Source organism: Cryptomeria japonica, chromosome 3 (genome assembly GCF_030272615.1).
Source record: "Cryptomeria japonica chromosome 3, Sugi_1.0, whole genome shotgun sequence".
Taxonomy (NCBI): Eukaryota; Viridiplantae; Streptophyta; class Pinopsida; order Cupressales; family Cupressaceae; genus Cryptomeria; species Cryptomeria japonica.
Window position 1 is genome coordinate 504,683,684 of NC_081407.1, and position 16,376 is coordinate 504,700,059.

General features: G+C 38.1%; 1 protein-coding gene across 2 annotated transcripts in view; it reads left to right on the forward strand.

Moving 5' to 3' along the window:
• LOC131044787 (protein PSK SIMULATOR 1) overlaps positions 1–16,376 on the forward strand; it is a 163,180-nt gene that overhangs the window by 114,085 nt on the left and 32,719 nt on the right. For both annotated transcript variants that reach the window (XM_057978229.2, XM_057978224.2), the window contains 2 exons: positions 3,353–3,468; positions 3,827–3,943. In XM_057978229.2, coding sequence (XP_057834212.1) covers positions 3,353–3,468; positions 3,827–3,943 — 233 coding nt within the window. The remainder of the gene's footprint in view (positions 1–3,352; positions 3,469–3,826; positions 3,944–16,376) is intronic.

Here is a 16,376-nt window from a genome sequence, read left to right on the forward strand (position 1 = left end):
CCTGCTTCTCACATTCTTCAGTCTTTAGCTTAATTCAATCTTTTAGGGTTTCTTCTACGTTGTTCTTTTCCTCTATTTTCTGCATCAGATCTTTAACGATTTCATTCGCTCGCTTCAACTGATTATTATCTTCCTTATGTCTGAAATTGAACTTCCGGATCTGTTCTCTCAACTTTTGCCCACATTCCTTCGCTACCTTCACATTTTCTTTCAATTCCTCATTCTCAGATTCCACACTTTCCAGATCTTGAAGACTTGTCTGCAATTCTTCATCCAACTGATATTCTCCGATCATACTCATCGGTGCCATGTTCCAACCAACAAGGATCTCCCTCAAGTGGTTAAGCTATCAAACAAGGGACTAGGCTCGGATAACAATGGTTGAATGGTTGAATGGACTAGAATATTGAGGGGGGGGGGAGGGGTGAATTGGTATTCCCACACTTCATAAAAGATTTTACTGATATTTTAAACCTTAGCAATTAATCTCATCAACATGAAACAACAAGTGTACAATAAATTGAAAAAAATAATCACAAGATAGACAGTAGATTTTTATATGAGGAAAACCCAAATGGAAAAAATAATAGAGAGGGTTAACTCTCAAGATAATATAACTAGTTATATGGTGATTACAAAAAGGTTGGCTCATTACTTGATTACAATGCGGCTCACTACCGAAATGCTCATTGCAATAGAAATAAGTGAATTGAGGAAAATTGCATCTCCAAATGCATGAGGTCACTTCCAAGGTAAGCTCAGATTTCAAAAAAAACAACTCACAATAGATCCAGTAAATGCTCTCTGCAACTCTTTTTCCAACCCGTCAATCACAACCGCTTGCAGTATATCCGATAAAGGATTATTGCAACACTGTAACTGCACACACACATTGCCCACACTATGCTCTTCCACATATCACACTTCACTGCTCATAGACATACTCTCCATGCCATACATCCACACACATATGTTCTCTATATATATGTATATGCCGGTAAGCATATACACCAAGATAATATGTCGGCCAAACACAAAAGGTTTATACAATAAAGTGCATTGCTCAGATCAACACATTACCAAAATGTGCTTTGATCAAAACCAAGTCGGCCTTCACAAATCTTCTACACGCTTCCTTCACCCACTTCAATTATCGAATCACAGGCCTCAATTAATGGAACAAAACAAGAGTCTACCGGACCCATAGACACAAATTCCAAGCATAGCAACCTTCATCTTCAAGATACAGATGCCATAGATTCCAGAGCATAGAACTCATAGAACATAATGTAATACAAACGTCCAGATAGCAATTCAAAAGACACAACTAATACTGAAGTTTGATACAAACCATGATAAGCGAAACACAAGATTTTGGAGCAAAAGATCTTCCGGAAAATACTCTTGAAAACCATACATGTTTTACTGCCCAATATCACATACATACCTATCTTCCACTATTGTTCAACATGCCACATTCGGTCCTAATCGAATCACCAAGTTTGACATCAATGACAACATTCACACAAATCTAACAAAAGATTCATATGGTTACTGTTCATTTTCATTTTTGTTAAAAGAGTATCATAATTTGCCCGAATAATCTTATCAATAGATGTGAATCCTTTTGAGATGCATCATGGAACTTAGTGAATTTGTACAAATTTTCATTGTCGAGCTAGAAGTGACAACCTTGGAAAATGATACACATTATGAATTACTCGATCGTTGACATTGGTTTTCAAGAACCAAGAATGATTATTGTGGACTTACGCATATCTAGAAATTTATCATAATAATTTTCGAATTTGAGAGATCTTGAAAATTTTCTATCTTTGTATCTATTTCCATTCGATTTTGAATGAAATAGTTTGAAAGCAAATGAGAAAGAATTTTTTTTGAAGTGTTGGCACATTTTTTCTTGGTAGACAAGTATTTGAAAAAAGAAATTTAAAAACCCCATCAATACTATAGAGAGGGAGAGTCCATGCTCTAGACTTGCTGAGGGATGTTGAAGATTTGGACTTGTGAATTTGGGTGGGTCCTTATAATGAAAGCGTCCTCATCTCAGCCATAATTTATTTTTACTGCAGCTCAAAACCTCTTCATTACCTCTCTATCCACATATGGAGACTTCTTTCATGTACATGTTCTTGTAACAAGAAATATACAGAAGGATTTCTAACATTCATCTATCTCATGAAGAAGTAGGTTCTGCTTCTGCCAGCACATTACGATTGAAAATGTTGTTTCTGTTGGGACCTTGCATGGGAGTTTCACCAATTCCTTGGATTTGGTTTGCTTAGTTACTTAGTTACCGGTTCTTGCCTAAACTGGCTGGGTCTTGGTCCTGGTCCCTGCCCGGTCCTGGTCCCAACCTGGTTCGCCCTGGGTCCCACCCGGGTCCTGCCCAGGCGGTTGGGTTCCCTGTGGGTCCTGTCACGCAGGACCCATAGGGAACCCAGCAGCCTGGGCAGGACCCGGGTGGGACCTAGGGTGAACCCAGGAGGACCCGGATGAACCCAAGAGGACCGGGTGAACCCAAGCCCGTGGGTTCCCAAAAACGGGGCCCACGGGTTAGAAGGCAATTAAAAAGAATTAAAAAACAATTTTTTTATTTTTTTTTTACATCTAAACCCTAATCTGCCCCTCGATGATGCATTTCATGCATCAAAACATGCATTCAACCTATTCTACTTGCATTTTTGATGATTTATGATATATCAATATCAGAATATCAGAATATTTATTGGCATTGGCAATTATGGATTTATGATTTATGATTTATCTGTTATCATTTATGTATCATTGTATGGGAAAGTTACATTGTATGTTTCATATTTGTATGTTTGAACTGTGAACATATATAATTTTGATGTTTGAAGTTTGAACATATATATATATATATATATATTAAAAAAAATAAAAAAATATATATATATATGTACGGACGAACCCGTACCCGTACCCAATTTTTTTTTTTTTTTTTGCCGAATCCGCGAATCCGTACCCGAATCCGAACCTGAATCCGAACCGGAACCGGTAACTTAGCTTAGTTATATGCAATGCTGACTTGATTGTAGATATCTATGCTTTAATTTGTTTGGTGACAGTGATGAAATTTGAGTACATTATTACAATTGAAAGGTCGACTATGAATTTATTTGATTCTTAGAATCAACATTTAATCACATTTCATTTAATGTTGGTGTATTTAGAGTTTACTACTCTTAAATCTTCATGAATATTGCAACTTTTTGCTTGTGCTGCAGTACCTATATTGGAAGTCAGTTACCTTTTCATTTGTTGTCTATTTGTTTTTTCTAAGATATAATATTTTCTGTGATGCAAGACCTTGAAAGTGAGAAATTTGTGAACAAAAAGAATCCACGGGGAAGCGCTCAGAGACTAGGTCCTGTTGGCCTTGCATTACACTATGCAAATATTGTCAATCAGATCGACAGTCTTGTAAGTATCTTCATCTCTTTTCTTGCAAACCTTATAAACTGGCTTTTTTTACGATCCAAATTTTATTCATTAAAAATATCATACCATTCTGTTATATGAAATACATTTGATGCTTTTTTAATTGCCTTTAAATATGTCTTTGGAAAAACTGTTCTTTGAGAAGGAAGGGACAAAATACTGGTAAATAGAATATTTGGTTTAGTAAAATATTTGGATATTTTAAAGTAACCCTTTGGTAGAGTTGCATGCTAAAAAAATATGTTTAGTTTAGCAAAGACAGGCAGAAACCATTTATAATGATTATTATTGGAGTCAATATTTTGATTTGGATACTTACATAATCTTGACACTGTTTTAGGTCTCACGTCCAAGTTCAGTCCCTCCTAACACTAGAGATACACTGTATCGAGGATTGCCACCAAGTATCAGATCAGCATTACGATCTAAGCTCTTATCAGAGCCATTTAAAGAGGAGGTATTATATTATCTTCACATTTTTACATCAGTTTTCAATGCCAGTGGTCATTTAAAGTCTCATTAGTTGCAGTTAAAAGGCTCTCTTTTGTATTTATCCATAAAAGGTTACAGAATTTCGATGATTCAATTGTCAAACTTGTCTTTGCTTGCTTGTCTACTAAGTTAGCCTATTCACTTCAACTATTTACAAGATTTTTAAATTGCAGCTGGCAATCCTAACTGTCACAATTGAAACTAGAAATGTGAAAATAGCATGAAGCATGGAGATAATTCTGGCAGCATTAAGAAATTGCATAATTTCCCCTTCTCTTGTCAACAGGTTCCCTAAGAAATTTCTGCTGTCCATATGTTATCTTTTATTATTTTGATGTCACTGCTTGGAGATTTATGCAGCAGTTTGTTAGTGAATATTGCAGTTCATTGTTTGCCTCTTTTTGAGATGGCCGACCAAGTCTAAATTGACTTTTGTCATGAACTTTTGATATATTGGTAAAGACCAACTATCTTGATGTGCAGATGTAAGAAACGGTGTTACCAGACTTGGCAACTAACTGGCGAAGAGTTAAATGATATATGGGGTAACGTATTGTTAGGATTGGCAATTTCAAAGAACTCGAACTTTAGAGAATGACTCTTGACACCAGTAATATTGCACTGGTTTTCCTGGGAAAGGATGTTCTGCAAAATTGGTGGAAAATGTTGAAATGATAATTGATTGTTCTATTGAATGGAGAGGAGGAATACTCCTTAAATAGAGAGTACAAGTGACGTTTCTACAAAAGAAATGATAAAGAACAAAAGCAGTAAAAAGAAACTTACTAAACGAGTTAAAACACTGAATGACCATTATAGCAATATAACAATATGACTTTAATACCCTCCCTTAATAGTCATTCTACTAACTACCCTACAAAAGACTTAACATAATCTGCAGGTTGTCTGGTCCTTTTCTTTAGAATGCTCATCGACATGACCTTTGTTGAGACCTTCCCTTTCTGCAAAACTTCTTCATATAACCAAGAAACGAAAACCATCCCTCCAACATGATGTTAAGTAACGAAGCCAACCCTCCTGCTATCCAGAGATAGAAACTGAGATCAGCTTCTCAATAAACTTCACAGTTTGAAAAAAATTGTCAAAAGAAGCAACATCCACATTTTTGTAAAAAATCATCAAATTTTTTTGCGAAGGAACACCTTCACCCTAGAAACCCTAGGTGCAACCCAAAACAAGCTGCAAGAAACCACGATTTTGTGGAAAAATCATCAAACCCTCGATGCAATGCTGTAATTACACATGTTTTTGTTAAAAAAATGGTAAAAACCTTTGTTTTTTGGAAAAACAATAAAAACCCATGAACTCAGAATTTTAGAGAAAACCGACGAACTCGAATCTGGAAAAAAATCACCATGAATTTATTTTTTTGGAAAAAAAATCCTAAATCCCAGAAAAACTTTTGCTCAACAAAACACCAGACATCACGCAATAACAGAGCCCTTCGCATGGAAATAAACATCATCACAACCATCGTAGAATAGCCCTAGGAATTTTAGAAAACCCTAAGTGAACAATTGGAGAAGGCTTTTGAAAAGACGTTGAAACCTTGGCTGTAGTTGCACAGGTTGTTACAGCTAAAAAAAAAAGCTTCGTCATGGGAAATAGAACCCTAGATTGTGTTGGAAAGAAGAGCCTCTGCTTGGTACCAAAACGAAGAAATCCCCAAGAAAAAGAAACTCGTTTTGTAGAAGAAAATACAACAAGTCATGCGGGGGAAAAAAATGTTGCGCAATTTGAACATAGCAAAAACATGCGATTTTAAAAAAAATCGCTGTGGATTCCCCTCTGAAAGGAACCCTTGATTCTGCAAAAAAATGTTGCGATTATGCAAAAAAACATACTGTGCAATCCTCAGATTAATCCCTTGCATAGCTTGAAAAAAAGAAACCCTCGACGCTTCACAAAAGAATGCAACCTGCTATTTTCTAGCTCAAACAGTTCCACGATTTCAAAGAAGAAACCCTTCTATGATTTCTCAAAAAATATCCTTCGATTTTTATTGAAAAATAAATAAAAACTTTAAGACAAAATTTTCATAGATATTTTTTAGGTAATAAACAATTTTTGATAAAAAAATTTTTCAAAAAACTTTTGGAATTAAATTCCAATTAATGAAATTATGATGTTTTAAAAAGAAATTCACCAAAAAAAGGTAGCTGTCTCTGATACCATGAAATGATAATTGATTGTTCTATTGAATGAAGGAGAGGAATACTCCTTAAATAGAGAGTACAAGCAATGTTTCTATAAAATAAACGATCAAGAACTAAAACAGTAAAAAGAAACTAAACTAATTAAAACACCAAATGACCATTATAGCAATATAACAATTTTACTTTAATACCCTCCCTAAATGGTGATTCTACTAACTACTTGTTGTGACCTTTTTCACACATCGCCCCATTGAGAATGGGGACCCTCCCTTTTTCCTGCTTTCTAGGGTTTTTGTTAGAGCCTTGTGACCTTCCTGCATCGGTATTGCCAGTTTTTTGTCAGTTTTGAATGGTCTGAATTTTGAAAGTCATGAGTCATTTTGTGCAAGCCATGGTTAGAACAGAGTCTAGACACCGTTAGAGTGCCTAAAAAGGTTGAAGGACGAAGATCGCAATTGATTTGAGTGGATTTGGACAACTTTCTATTTTTGGAAAGTTCGCTTTTTTGCTTTTTCCTATTTTTTTTAGGAAGTTTTGTTTTTGACACTTTAAGCACGATCCCGAAATGGCTTTTTTTAGAAAGTTTTTCCTATTTTTTAGGGATGCTTGCTTTTCCTATTTTTGGAAGGGGATCTAGGGTTTGCACTGTTGGCACTGAGATGCACTGAAAACAATTGTCAAATTCCTCCAAAATTCAAGTTTTGTTTGGAAAAGCCAATTTCCTAGATTTTAGGAATCCTAAGGAATTCAATGGATGAAAGATGTATGAATTTCAAATTTCAAACAGATCTGAGAAAACTTGCACAAGTTATGAAGGTTTTGAGTTTTGATCCCATGGTGCATGAGTCAAACAAGGTCCGCCTTGGAGATGGTGTGAACAAGTAAAATGAGGTGCACAAAATCAACCAAGTCCGCCTTGGGAAGAACAAGAAAATGGAGCAAATGTGTCCAAGTTTGCCCTACATCAGCATGGCCATGGTTCCCTCCATGCCCGCCTAACCTGCATATGGTTCCCAACTTCTATGAAGTCCGCCTAGGGAAGTGATTACACGGTACATGAAACAAGTAAAGTCCGCCTTGGAGGTGTTGAGAAAAGAATCAAGTCAAGTTTACCTTGAGGATGAAGAAATATGGCTAAGTCAAGGGGCATGAACTCAACAAAGTCTGCCCAAAGACATGAATTTTGGTGCGTAAGTCTCTATGTCCACCCAATCTGCAAGGTGATGGTGCATGGATCAAACAAAGTCCGCTCAAGAAGATAGCATTTGGTGCCTAAGTATCTTAAACTCTGCCCAAGAAGTGACGGAAATAACAAGGTTGAAAGGTTCTCAAGTTTTTCCAAGTCCGCATTTGATTGAGATAGAAGGTGCACATGTTTCATCAAGTCAGCCTATGTATAAGGGGCACAAATTTGGTCAATGCTGCCCAAGGTAGAAAGTGCATGAATCTCTTGAACTCCGCCCATGAAGAAGGTGCATGAAGTTGAGGAAGTCCGCCATGTAAGAAATACAAAGAATGTGAACAACTCATATGAAGTCCGCCCTGCCCTGGATAATTTGATCAGCAAGGAAAGAAGTTTTTCAAGTCCGCCCAAGTTCAGAAATAATGAGGAAAGAAAGACGTGAAGTCCGCCTTGAATGGGAAGCAAGATGGAAAACCTTTTACCAAGTCTGCTACCGTTGGAAAATTTTTCATCAAGTCCGCCCTCATGAAGGAATTATGTGAGGCAAGATTGGAATGATTCTCACAAAGTCCGCCAGCTATATTGAAAAGATTGACAAAACCTGCCTTTCTGTCAAGAAAATCTGCCTAAGTTCAAACTAAGGGGAAGAAGAAAGTTTTAGAAAGTTTCAAAATTTGGAAGAAGAAAGAAAGATGGAGTTCGATTTATGAACTCAAATTGAAATGAAAATAGAAACTTTCTTAAGAGACTAAACTTAACAAAGAAACAAGACATGTCTAGGTTCGATGAATGGAAGAAAAATAGAAACAAAACTAGTTCAAGATTGGAATGACCAGCTGTGTTTCTAATTGCAAAAATTCGAACTACTTGAAGGTTTATACAAATAGCAAATCATTCATTCATTGTGAAAGTTCAAACTTGGAAGAACAAGACACAAGAGGAGGAGAAGATTTTAAGAGTTTTTGTACAGATTTCGAGAGGATTTCGAAGGTTTTCAAGAGCATTTCAAAGACATTCCAAGTACAGATTCAAAATTTTATGAGATTCTGAAGGTGACGGGTATTCAAAGCAGATTTATTGAGTTTTCAATCTACTTTTTAAAGCTTTGAAAGAGATTTTCAGGGACTTGGTTTGATTTTCACATATTATCCAGAATTTGAAACTAATTTCAAAATTTATTTCATAGATTTTAGGACTAAGTTGTTCATTTTTAGATTAATCAAAGACAAATTTCACTCGCAAACCTTCAAATCAGATTGAGTTTTCAAGGGTTTCAAAAATTTCTAAGTGTTCACAGCTTGTTAAAGGCTAAAAGTTATGAGGAAATGGAGAATCGGAACACACTTTGCCATCAAACCTTCAAAATTCACGTTCAAAATGAGGATTCTAACTTGTTTTCCTTTGGTTTTACAGATCATAAATGGCAGCTGAAGGCGGGATCATCGCAGAAAACACAAATGGAGTTTCTAGCCAAATTCAGAATTGAAGACAAGTCCATGAGCGCAATGTTTGTCCGAGCATAAAGATGGCCAAAATTTGGCTAAGTATGAGAAATACTTCACAAAGGGATTCTTCCCCAAATTCAAGGCACTTGAAAGAGTCTCAAGGCATCAAGAAAGAAAAGTTTAGAGACTTGGTAAAAATATAGAAAAGAATTTCAGACTTCTTGGGGAATTTCATCTACAATCCCAGACCTATGGAAGCAATCAGGACAACTTCTTGAAGGATTTCATCTCCTGAAGAATTAAAGACAAGCTCCCAATCATAATCAGATGGTGACAAGAAGAAACAAATTTCCATACTTAGACAATTTCTTGACACAAATTGGAGAATTCAGAGAGGACATCCAACAGGTTGAGGTGGTGCCTCGTCATCTTTCAACCAATTAGATTGTTCCAAGTCAACATGTTCAGGTTCAATGAACACGACTTATCCACAAAAGCTTCTACAGGGCACACTTCACAATGCAACAACCTTCTATATTTATTATTGGTTCATAAATAGCAAGAAGGACAAGTGTCCCCAAATGTAATTTTCTCATTGGTTGAGGGGTAGTTAGTTTAGGGAAACCCTAATTAGGGTTTTATCTTTCAATCTGGGCCCTTGATCATTGTTCGATCTCGGCCGTTCAAAACTTTTGTATGCCTATATAAGGTTGCCTCCTCTAATTTGGAGAGTGTGAGGTTTTTTTGAAATATTGTTGCATGAAGGTCATTTCCAGATAATATATTACATGTGTGCTTTCTCTTAAGGCTTTGTAATCCCTATTGTTTGAGTGATTAAGAAAGGTTTTCAATTTCTTCAACGCATTAGTTAGAATTTATTTCATGTTGTTAGATTGAATGAAAGATCTGATAAGTATTGGTTTATGGTGTATCTCCGCTCATACTTTAGGTGAATAGATGATTTTCATTCACTGTGCAAAGTTAGTCTGCGCTTTCCATTTTGTGCATGCTTAAACTTCTGATCATAAGCACATCCCTTGAAGATTGCATCCACTTTGTGTAAGTTGTCTTAAGTGAGGCGGAACAAAGTGTGGTTTGTTGAGTTCATCGAATCAATACCGTCCCTGGAATTCGTAGGATTAGAGTAGATTTCTTAACCCTTATCCCTTTTGTCCTTTTTTTTTGAAAGTCTTAAACCCCAAAAATCCCAAAAGAAAGAAAGAGAGACAACTTTAATTGACAAATCTATCTAAGTCCCAAAGTTGTTGACAACTCGTTCAAGCGTAAGTCCCTTTGTGTATTACCAACAAATCACAATGCCCATTGGGCTTATCCACACGTCAAGACCTGACAAAAGAAACCTTGGAATCGCTATATGATCTTCTAACAAAGCATAAGCGGTGATTTTTCAAGAGAGGATAAATTATCTTTGGGTACTTTATTCTAATGTTTGGTAGATGATAAAACGAACACCAACACTACCCTACAAAAGGCTTAACATAATTTGCATTTGGTGTTTCTTTTCAGAATGCTCTACGACACGAGCCTGTTATTGAGACCCTCCCTTTCTTCAAAACTTCTTCATATGACCAAGAAATGGAAGCCATCCCTCCAACATGATGTTGGGTAACGAAGCCATCCCTCTCGCTATCCAAACACACAAAAACTGAGATTAGTTTATGAAAAAAATTGTTTTGGATTAAGGCAAAAACAGGTTTTGAAGAGACCGCGAAACCCTTTACAAAATGATTCTAAGAGGAATAGAATCAAAGATTATCATCCAAAACAAAATGGGCTGCAAGGAAAAGCATTAGAAACAACAGCCCAGCCGGGCATAAAAGGACAACAAGGAAACCTAACCCAGATACAGACATAACCAGCAACCAGAAAACAACACAGACCTAGTTACATAAGGCTTTTGAGGGTCTCAGTGACCTCAACCTCAAGGACATTCATTGTATCAGCCGCAGTCTTCATATGGCACGAGTTATCATTAAATTTACTCCCCTGACTTCGCTCGTGGAACAAATGCATAGCAAATTCCGAGTCCAGCCTGTCACCTCGGGTTCAACTAAGTTGTTCCTTACACATCACTCCTTTGTTGGCAAGGAAGTCGGCCGCCACATTGGCTTGTCTGTATACATGAACAATAATACATCTATCATTTTAGTAATATCTTTTGCCTTCTTCATCTATATATCAACATTCCAAGCCGGAGTAGATTTGCCCTTTAGGTAGTTGGTAATATTCTTTGAGTCCCCCTCGACCCAAACAAGCTTAAAGTTGTACTGTTTAGCAAGTTTTAAGCTGCGATAGGCTCCTATAGCTTCAACGACATTATTAGTTTGTTTTCCAAGAGGGAGAGCAATAGCAGAAATAAAGTTGCCATAGTGATCCCGTAGGACCCCTCCACAACCGGCTTGACCAGGGTTCCCTATAGCCACACCATCAAAATTGATTTTCACCCATCCTTGGGGTGGAAAATTCCAACTAATGTTGTCCCTAGGATTGACCTTAGGTTTAACCATTTGAAGAAGATGACCAAAATCCCAATCCTTGACAACATTGGCTTCATACTCCTTAAGGATTCTACTTTGAAAAAGAACATTGGAGCTAACGTTCGAGAGATTATCAGATATGGCTCTAGAGATTTTCTTGAAAACAATATCATGAGGGAGATGGATATTCCCGAAGATAGGATTATTACGTTCTTTCCATAAACCCCACGCCATGTGAGGAAACACAAAGGACCATAGCTTCTTCAAGAGAAGATTTCTTGAGGGCAGGTTCCATTAGTGAACGAACTCCTTTATGGCCCCCGGGAGAGTCCAACAAAGACCCCATTTCTGAAGCACCAGTCCCCAAATCTCAGAAGTGTAAGAGCAGTGTAAAAACAGATGATCAACAGATTCAACATCCCTCATGCACAAGTAGCATCTATTTGGGATAGAAAAGCCCCTCTTAACAAGATTATCCGTTGTTAAGATTTTATTAAGAAAGAGGAGCCAAAAAAACATATTGACCTTAGGGGAGAGGTCCTTAATCCACACCTTAGAACACCAAGAGACATGGGGTTCCTTACAACAATCCACAAAAGCAACAAAAAACTTCCCATTAGGAGTGAATTTCCAAATAAGCTCATCTTCCACTCCATCCTCTAGACCAAAAGAGTTTAGGGAAAGCTGCAAATGAGTTAAAGAAGGATTAACAATAGAAAGATTCACCCACTTACCCTCCTTCCAATAGTCAGCCACCATTAAGCAAAAAGATGCCACACAAAGATCCCTTAAAGATCCCAAAGTAGGATCAAAAGCAACCGAGTGATTCCGGATCCAACAATCATCCCAAAACCGGATACTTCTGCCATTCCCCAGCTTCCAATAGGCTCCCTAGCTAGCCACTTCCCTAGCCTTGAGGATATTGTTCCAAAGATGAGACCCAGCGGGGATATGAGAAGAACTCAAAAAATCCTGTAAAGAATGAACATTAGAGATGTATTTATTGTGCCATAAAGTGTTCCATTCCCTTCTACAATCATAAGATCTCTAGACCTATTTAGCCAAAAGAGCATTGTTAAAAGTTTTATTGCTTATAATTCCCAATCCACCATATCTCCTTGGCTTATAGACATTCTCCCAGGCAACCAGAGGGATTCTTTTCTTTTCCTCAACCCTAGACCAAAGGAATCTTTTTTGAATTTCTTCAATAATTTCAGCAAATTTAGAGGGAATCTTGAACAAACTGAGGGCATACACTGGGAGGTTCTGAAGTGTAGCTTTCAGCAACTGAATTTTACCGGCCTGACTCAAAAGGGTGCCTTTCCACCCAGCCAACTTCCTATTAAATCGATCAATTAAAGAGAGCCAAAAGGAATCAGAAGGTTTAGATCCCAAAGGGAGACCCAGGTAAGTTGAGGGGAGCTTACCTATGATGCAACCAAGAATGTTAGCAATCTTCATTTGACACTGCTCAAGAGTATTAATGAAGTAGATAAAACACTTGGTTCTATTAACCATCTGTCCAGAAGCCTTTTCATAAAGGTAGAGAATCGATCTAATGACTCTGGCTTCCCCAACAAAGGAGCTTCCCATTAAGATAGTATTATCAACAAATTGTTGATGAGAGCAGATTAAATTGGCTGAGGACGGCATGAAGCCCTTCTGAGATGCTTCCACTGCCTTTTTTATGAATGAATCTTCCCAAACTTTCAGCCATTATAGTGAACAAAATTGGTGATATAGGATCACCCTGCCTTAGTCCCCTCGAAGGTCTGAAGAAATGAGAGGGCGATCCATTGACAATAACTGCAGTTCAAGCGGTGGATATAGTCTGCCAAATCAGACTGATGACCTTACTAGAGATACCAAAAGCTTGAAGAACTTTATTTAAAAAGCACCAATCCACCCTATCATAAGCCTTAGCAATGTCCAATTTCAGCAGAAAGCCTTGAGACTTTGCCTCCAAAAGTGAATGGATGTTTTCATGAATAGTGATGATAGAGTCAAGAATCTGTCTCCCTGGCACAAAGCCATTCTGTTGAGGGGAAATCAGAAGAGGAAGAATCTTCAGCAGCCTCGAAGTAAGAACCTTGGAAATAATTTTGTAGAAAGAATTGCACAAGCTGATAGGCCTAAAAGCATCCAAAGAATCAACCCCCTGCTTCTTAGGGATGAGGACGATAAGGGTTGCATTCAGTTCCTTCAATAGGGATCTAGCTCCAAAAATCTCTTTCACAACATTGGTCACATCTTTCTCCACAACTTCCCAAAAGTGCTGAAAGAAGAACATAGGAAAGCCGTCAGGGCCAGGAGCTTTACTGCCATCAAAAGAAAAGACAGTGCTTGTAATTTCCTCCTTTGAAGGAATAGCAGCCAAATTATGATTTTGGTTATCAGATAGGACTTTAGGTATGATATCAACCAACATATCTTGAGCCTCCGGGTCTAATAAAGTATCTTTCTTCAGAAGATTAGCAAAGAACTCAACTGCAAATCCACTTATTTCATCCTCATTATCTTTTCTTCTCCCATTCTTCACAAGGTGGCCAATTCTATTTGCAGCCCTGTGTTTAAGGGTAGAGATGTGAAAGAATCTGGTGTTTTTATCACCATCCTTAAGCCATAAGGATCTGGATCTCTGCCTTCAAAAGGTCTCTTCCCGAGCTATAATTTTGTGGTATTTGGACAAAACCTCACTTTCCTTAGCAAAATTTTTATTCACATGACCTCCTTTTTGGACTTTATCCTGGACCAGGCTCAACTCTTCCTGAAGAGCAGATTTCTGAACAAAGATGTCCCCAAAGACTTCTCTATTCCACTTTTTAACCTTCTCCTTAACATGCCTTAACTTTTTAGCTACCCGAAACATAGCAGAGCCGTCCACTTGAACATTCCACAAATCTTTCACGTTATTAAAAAGGTTTGGGTGGGAAAGCCACATTTTCTCAAATCTAATAGGAAACCTCCTTCGTGGGCCATTCTTAGGCTCGGCCATCAAACATATTGGAAAGTGGTCAGATCCGATTCTAGCCATGGAATTTAGAGAACAAACATAATGCTGGATCTACTCAACAGAAATCAAGGCTCGATCAAGTCTAACTTGAATCAACTCAGCTCCAACACGATGATTAGACCAAGTGAAGGAAACTCCAGATAAGTCCAAATCAATGAGACCCTGGCCATTGATGAAATCAGCTAAGTCCTGCTTGCTATCATTCTGTAACTAGGATCGCCCTAGTTTCTCAGATTCCATAAGAGGGGTAATAAAATCCCCCATAAACAACCAAGGAATGTTGGGATAACGGCTTCGAAAGGAAGAGAGCTTTATCCAAAATTTCCTCCTCCATACTTTATTATTGGGAGCATACACATTGGATAGGACCCACGAGAACCCATCCCTTGAATGTTTTAACAGAGTAGCCACATGGTTACCATCATGACAGATAGGAGTGCCTTGAATGAACTGAGTATCCTAGAAAGTAACAACCCCCCCATAGGCCCCATCGGAGCTGCTCCCTTGAGATTCACAAAATTTAGAAAACTTAATTTTCTCCACTTTTTCTTTCGACATTTTAGTTTCTTGAATAAGTAAAATATCCGGTCTATGATCCCTATCAATATTACAGATTATGTCCTGTTTATGACTACTGTTAAGACCTCTAATATTGCAGGAAAGGATCTTCATTTCTTACAGGTATAATTAAATGGACTTTCATGGATTGTTTTCTGTGACCCATCCGCTATGTTCTGCATGCATTTCTGCTCTCTTTGCCACCTGTTAGATTTTCTCCCTACGCTTCGAGGTGGTCCGCAGTCCGCCTTCACTCTGTTGTGAGTAGTAACTCCAGGTTTCTGCTGTGACTTCTTTTTCTTCGACACTACCTTAGTATAGCTCATTTCTTCATCAAATTCAATTGCCTCCAAACCTGTTGAATCATCAGCCTTTGAGGACTGCAAGGTGTTCGGAATAACAACATTTTGGTCCAAGTTAGGGAAGGCACAAATAGAGTGTTGTGAAGAAGAGTCATCCTCAAGGATCTTCTTCAAATCACTGAACCCAAGATTACCGAACGATGAACCAAGAGCCGGAGAAGATTGCCGGTCTTTGAAGGTACATTGTTCCATATCCTTGAATCTATGGTGGTTCGGGGGTGAAAGTTCTTCATCCTCCAGTTCATCTACCAATTCCTTTTTTCCTTCATTTACAGCCGCCACATTCCCCTTAGCTATCTCTTCTTCATCTTGAGCAGGGGCCTCCTCAGGAATAATCTCTTGATCCATATCCTTAACCTCAAGGTTTTGATCTTTATGGATTCTTTTTTTATTGCCTTCCTCCTGATCCATTTCTTTCATTTCACTGTTCTAGCTTGGTTGAATATTATTTTCCTTATTGATTTCTTGGCTCCCATTAGGCTCTTCTTGGTGCGCAATATCTTCCTTCTTGTTCTCAGCTTCTGATTCCATAAGTTTGGGTTTCCAGACAAAAGATCGTTTGTTGGAATCTTTCTTAGTATTCTGAGGGCATTTCTTTGCCCAGTGGCCTGCCTTTTTGCACAAGAAATAGACAAAAGGTAACAATTCAAACTCAATAGTTTGAACTAACGTTCCTAGCTTCGACACCAGTTCATCTGAGGAAGGGAGGTCCTTAGATCTGGATGCCCCCACACAAATCCTGGCATAGACCATTCTTTTCCTGGCAGCCGTCATTGGATCAATGGATAGGAGTTCCCCAAACACTCCAGCAATGCCCTTGAAAATATCTTCATGCCAATATTCCAGAGGAAGCCCCAACAACTTGACCCAAACAGGAATAGTTTCAAAAAAGGCATCAGACAAGTCCATATTCGGACTCCACTTCTTTAGGGTTAAGGAGGACCTCCCCATAATCCAAGGGCCACCACAGAGGATAGCCGGAATATTCTCAACGCAAGAGAACACAAAGGAGAAAAAACCCCGAGGGAGAGCCGACACCTCAACTTGCCCTTTGATCTTCCACCTCCGACTAACAAAAATCCTCATCAAGTCAATGTTGGGTCTAGGCCCGGAGAACTTTCCAACAAGGGTGAGCGCCATGATAGCAATGTTGTGGTCAATC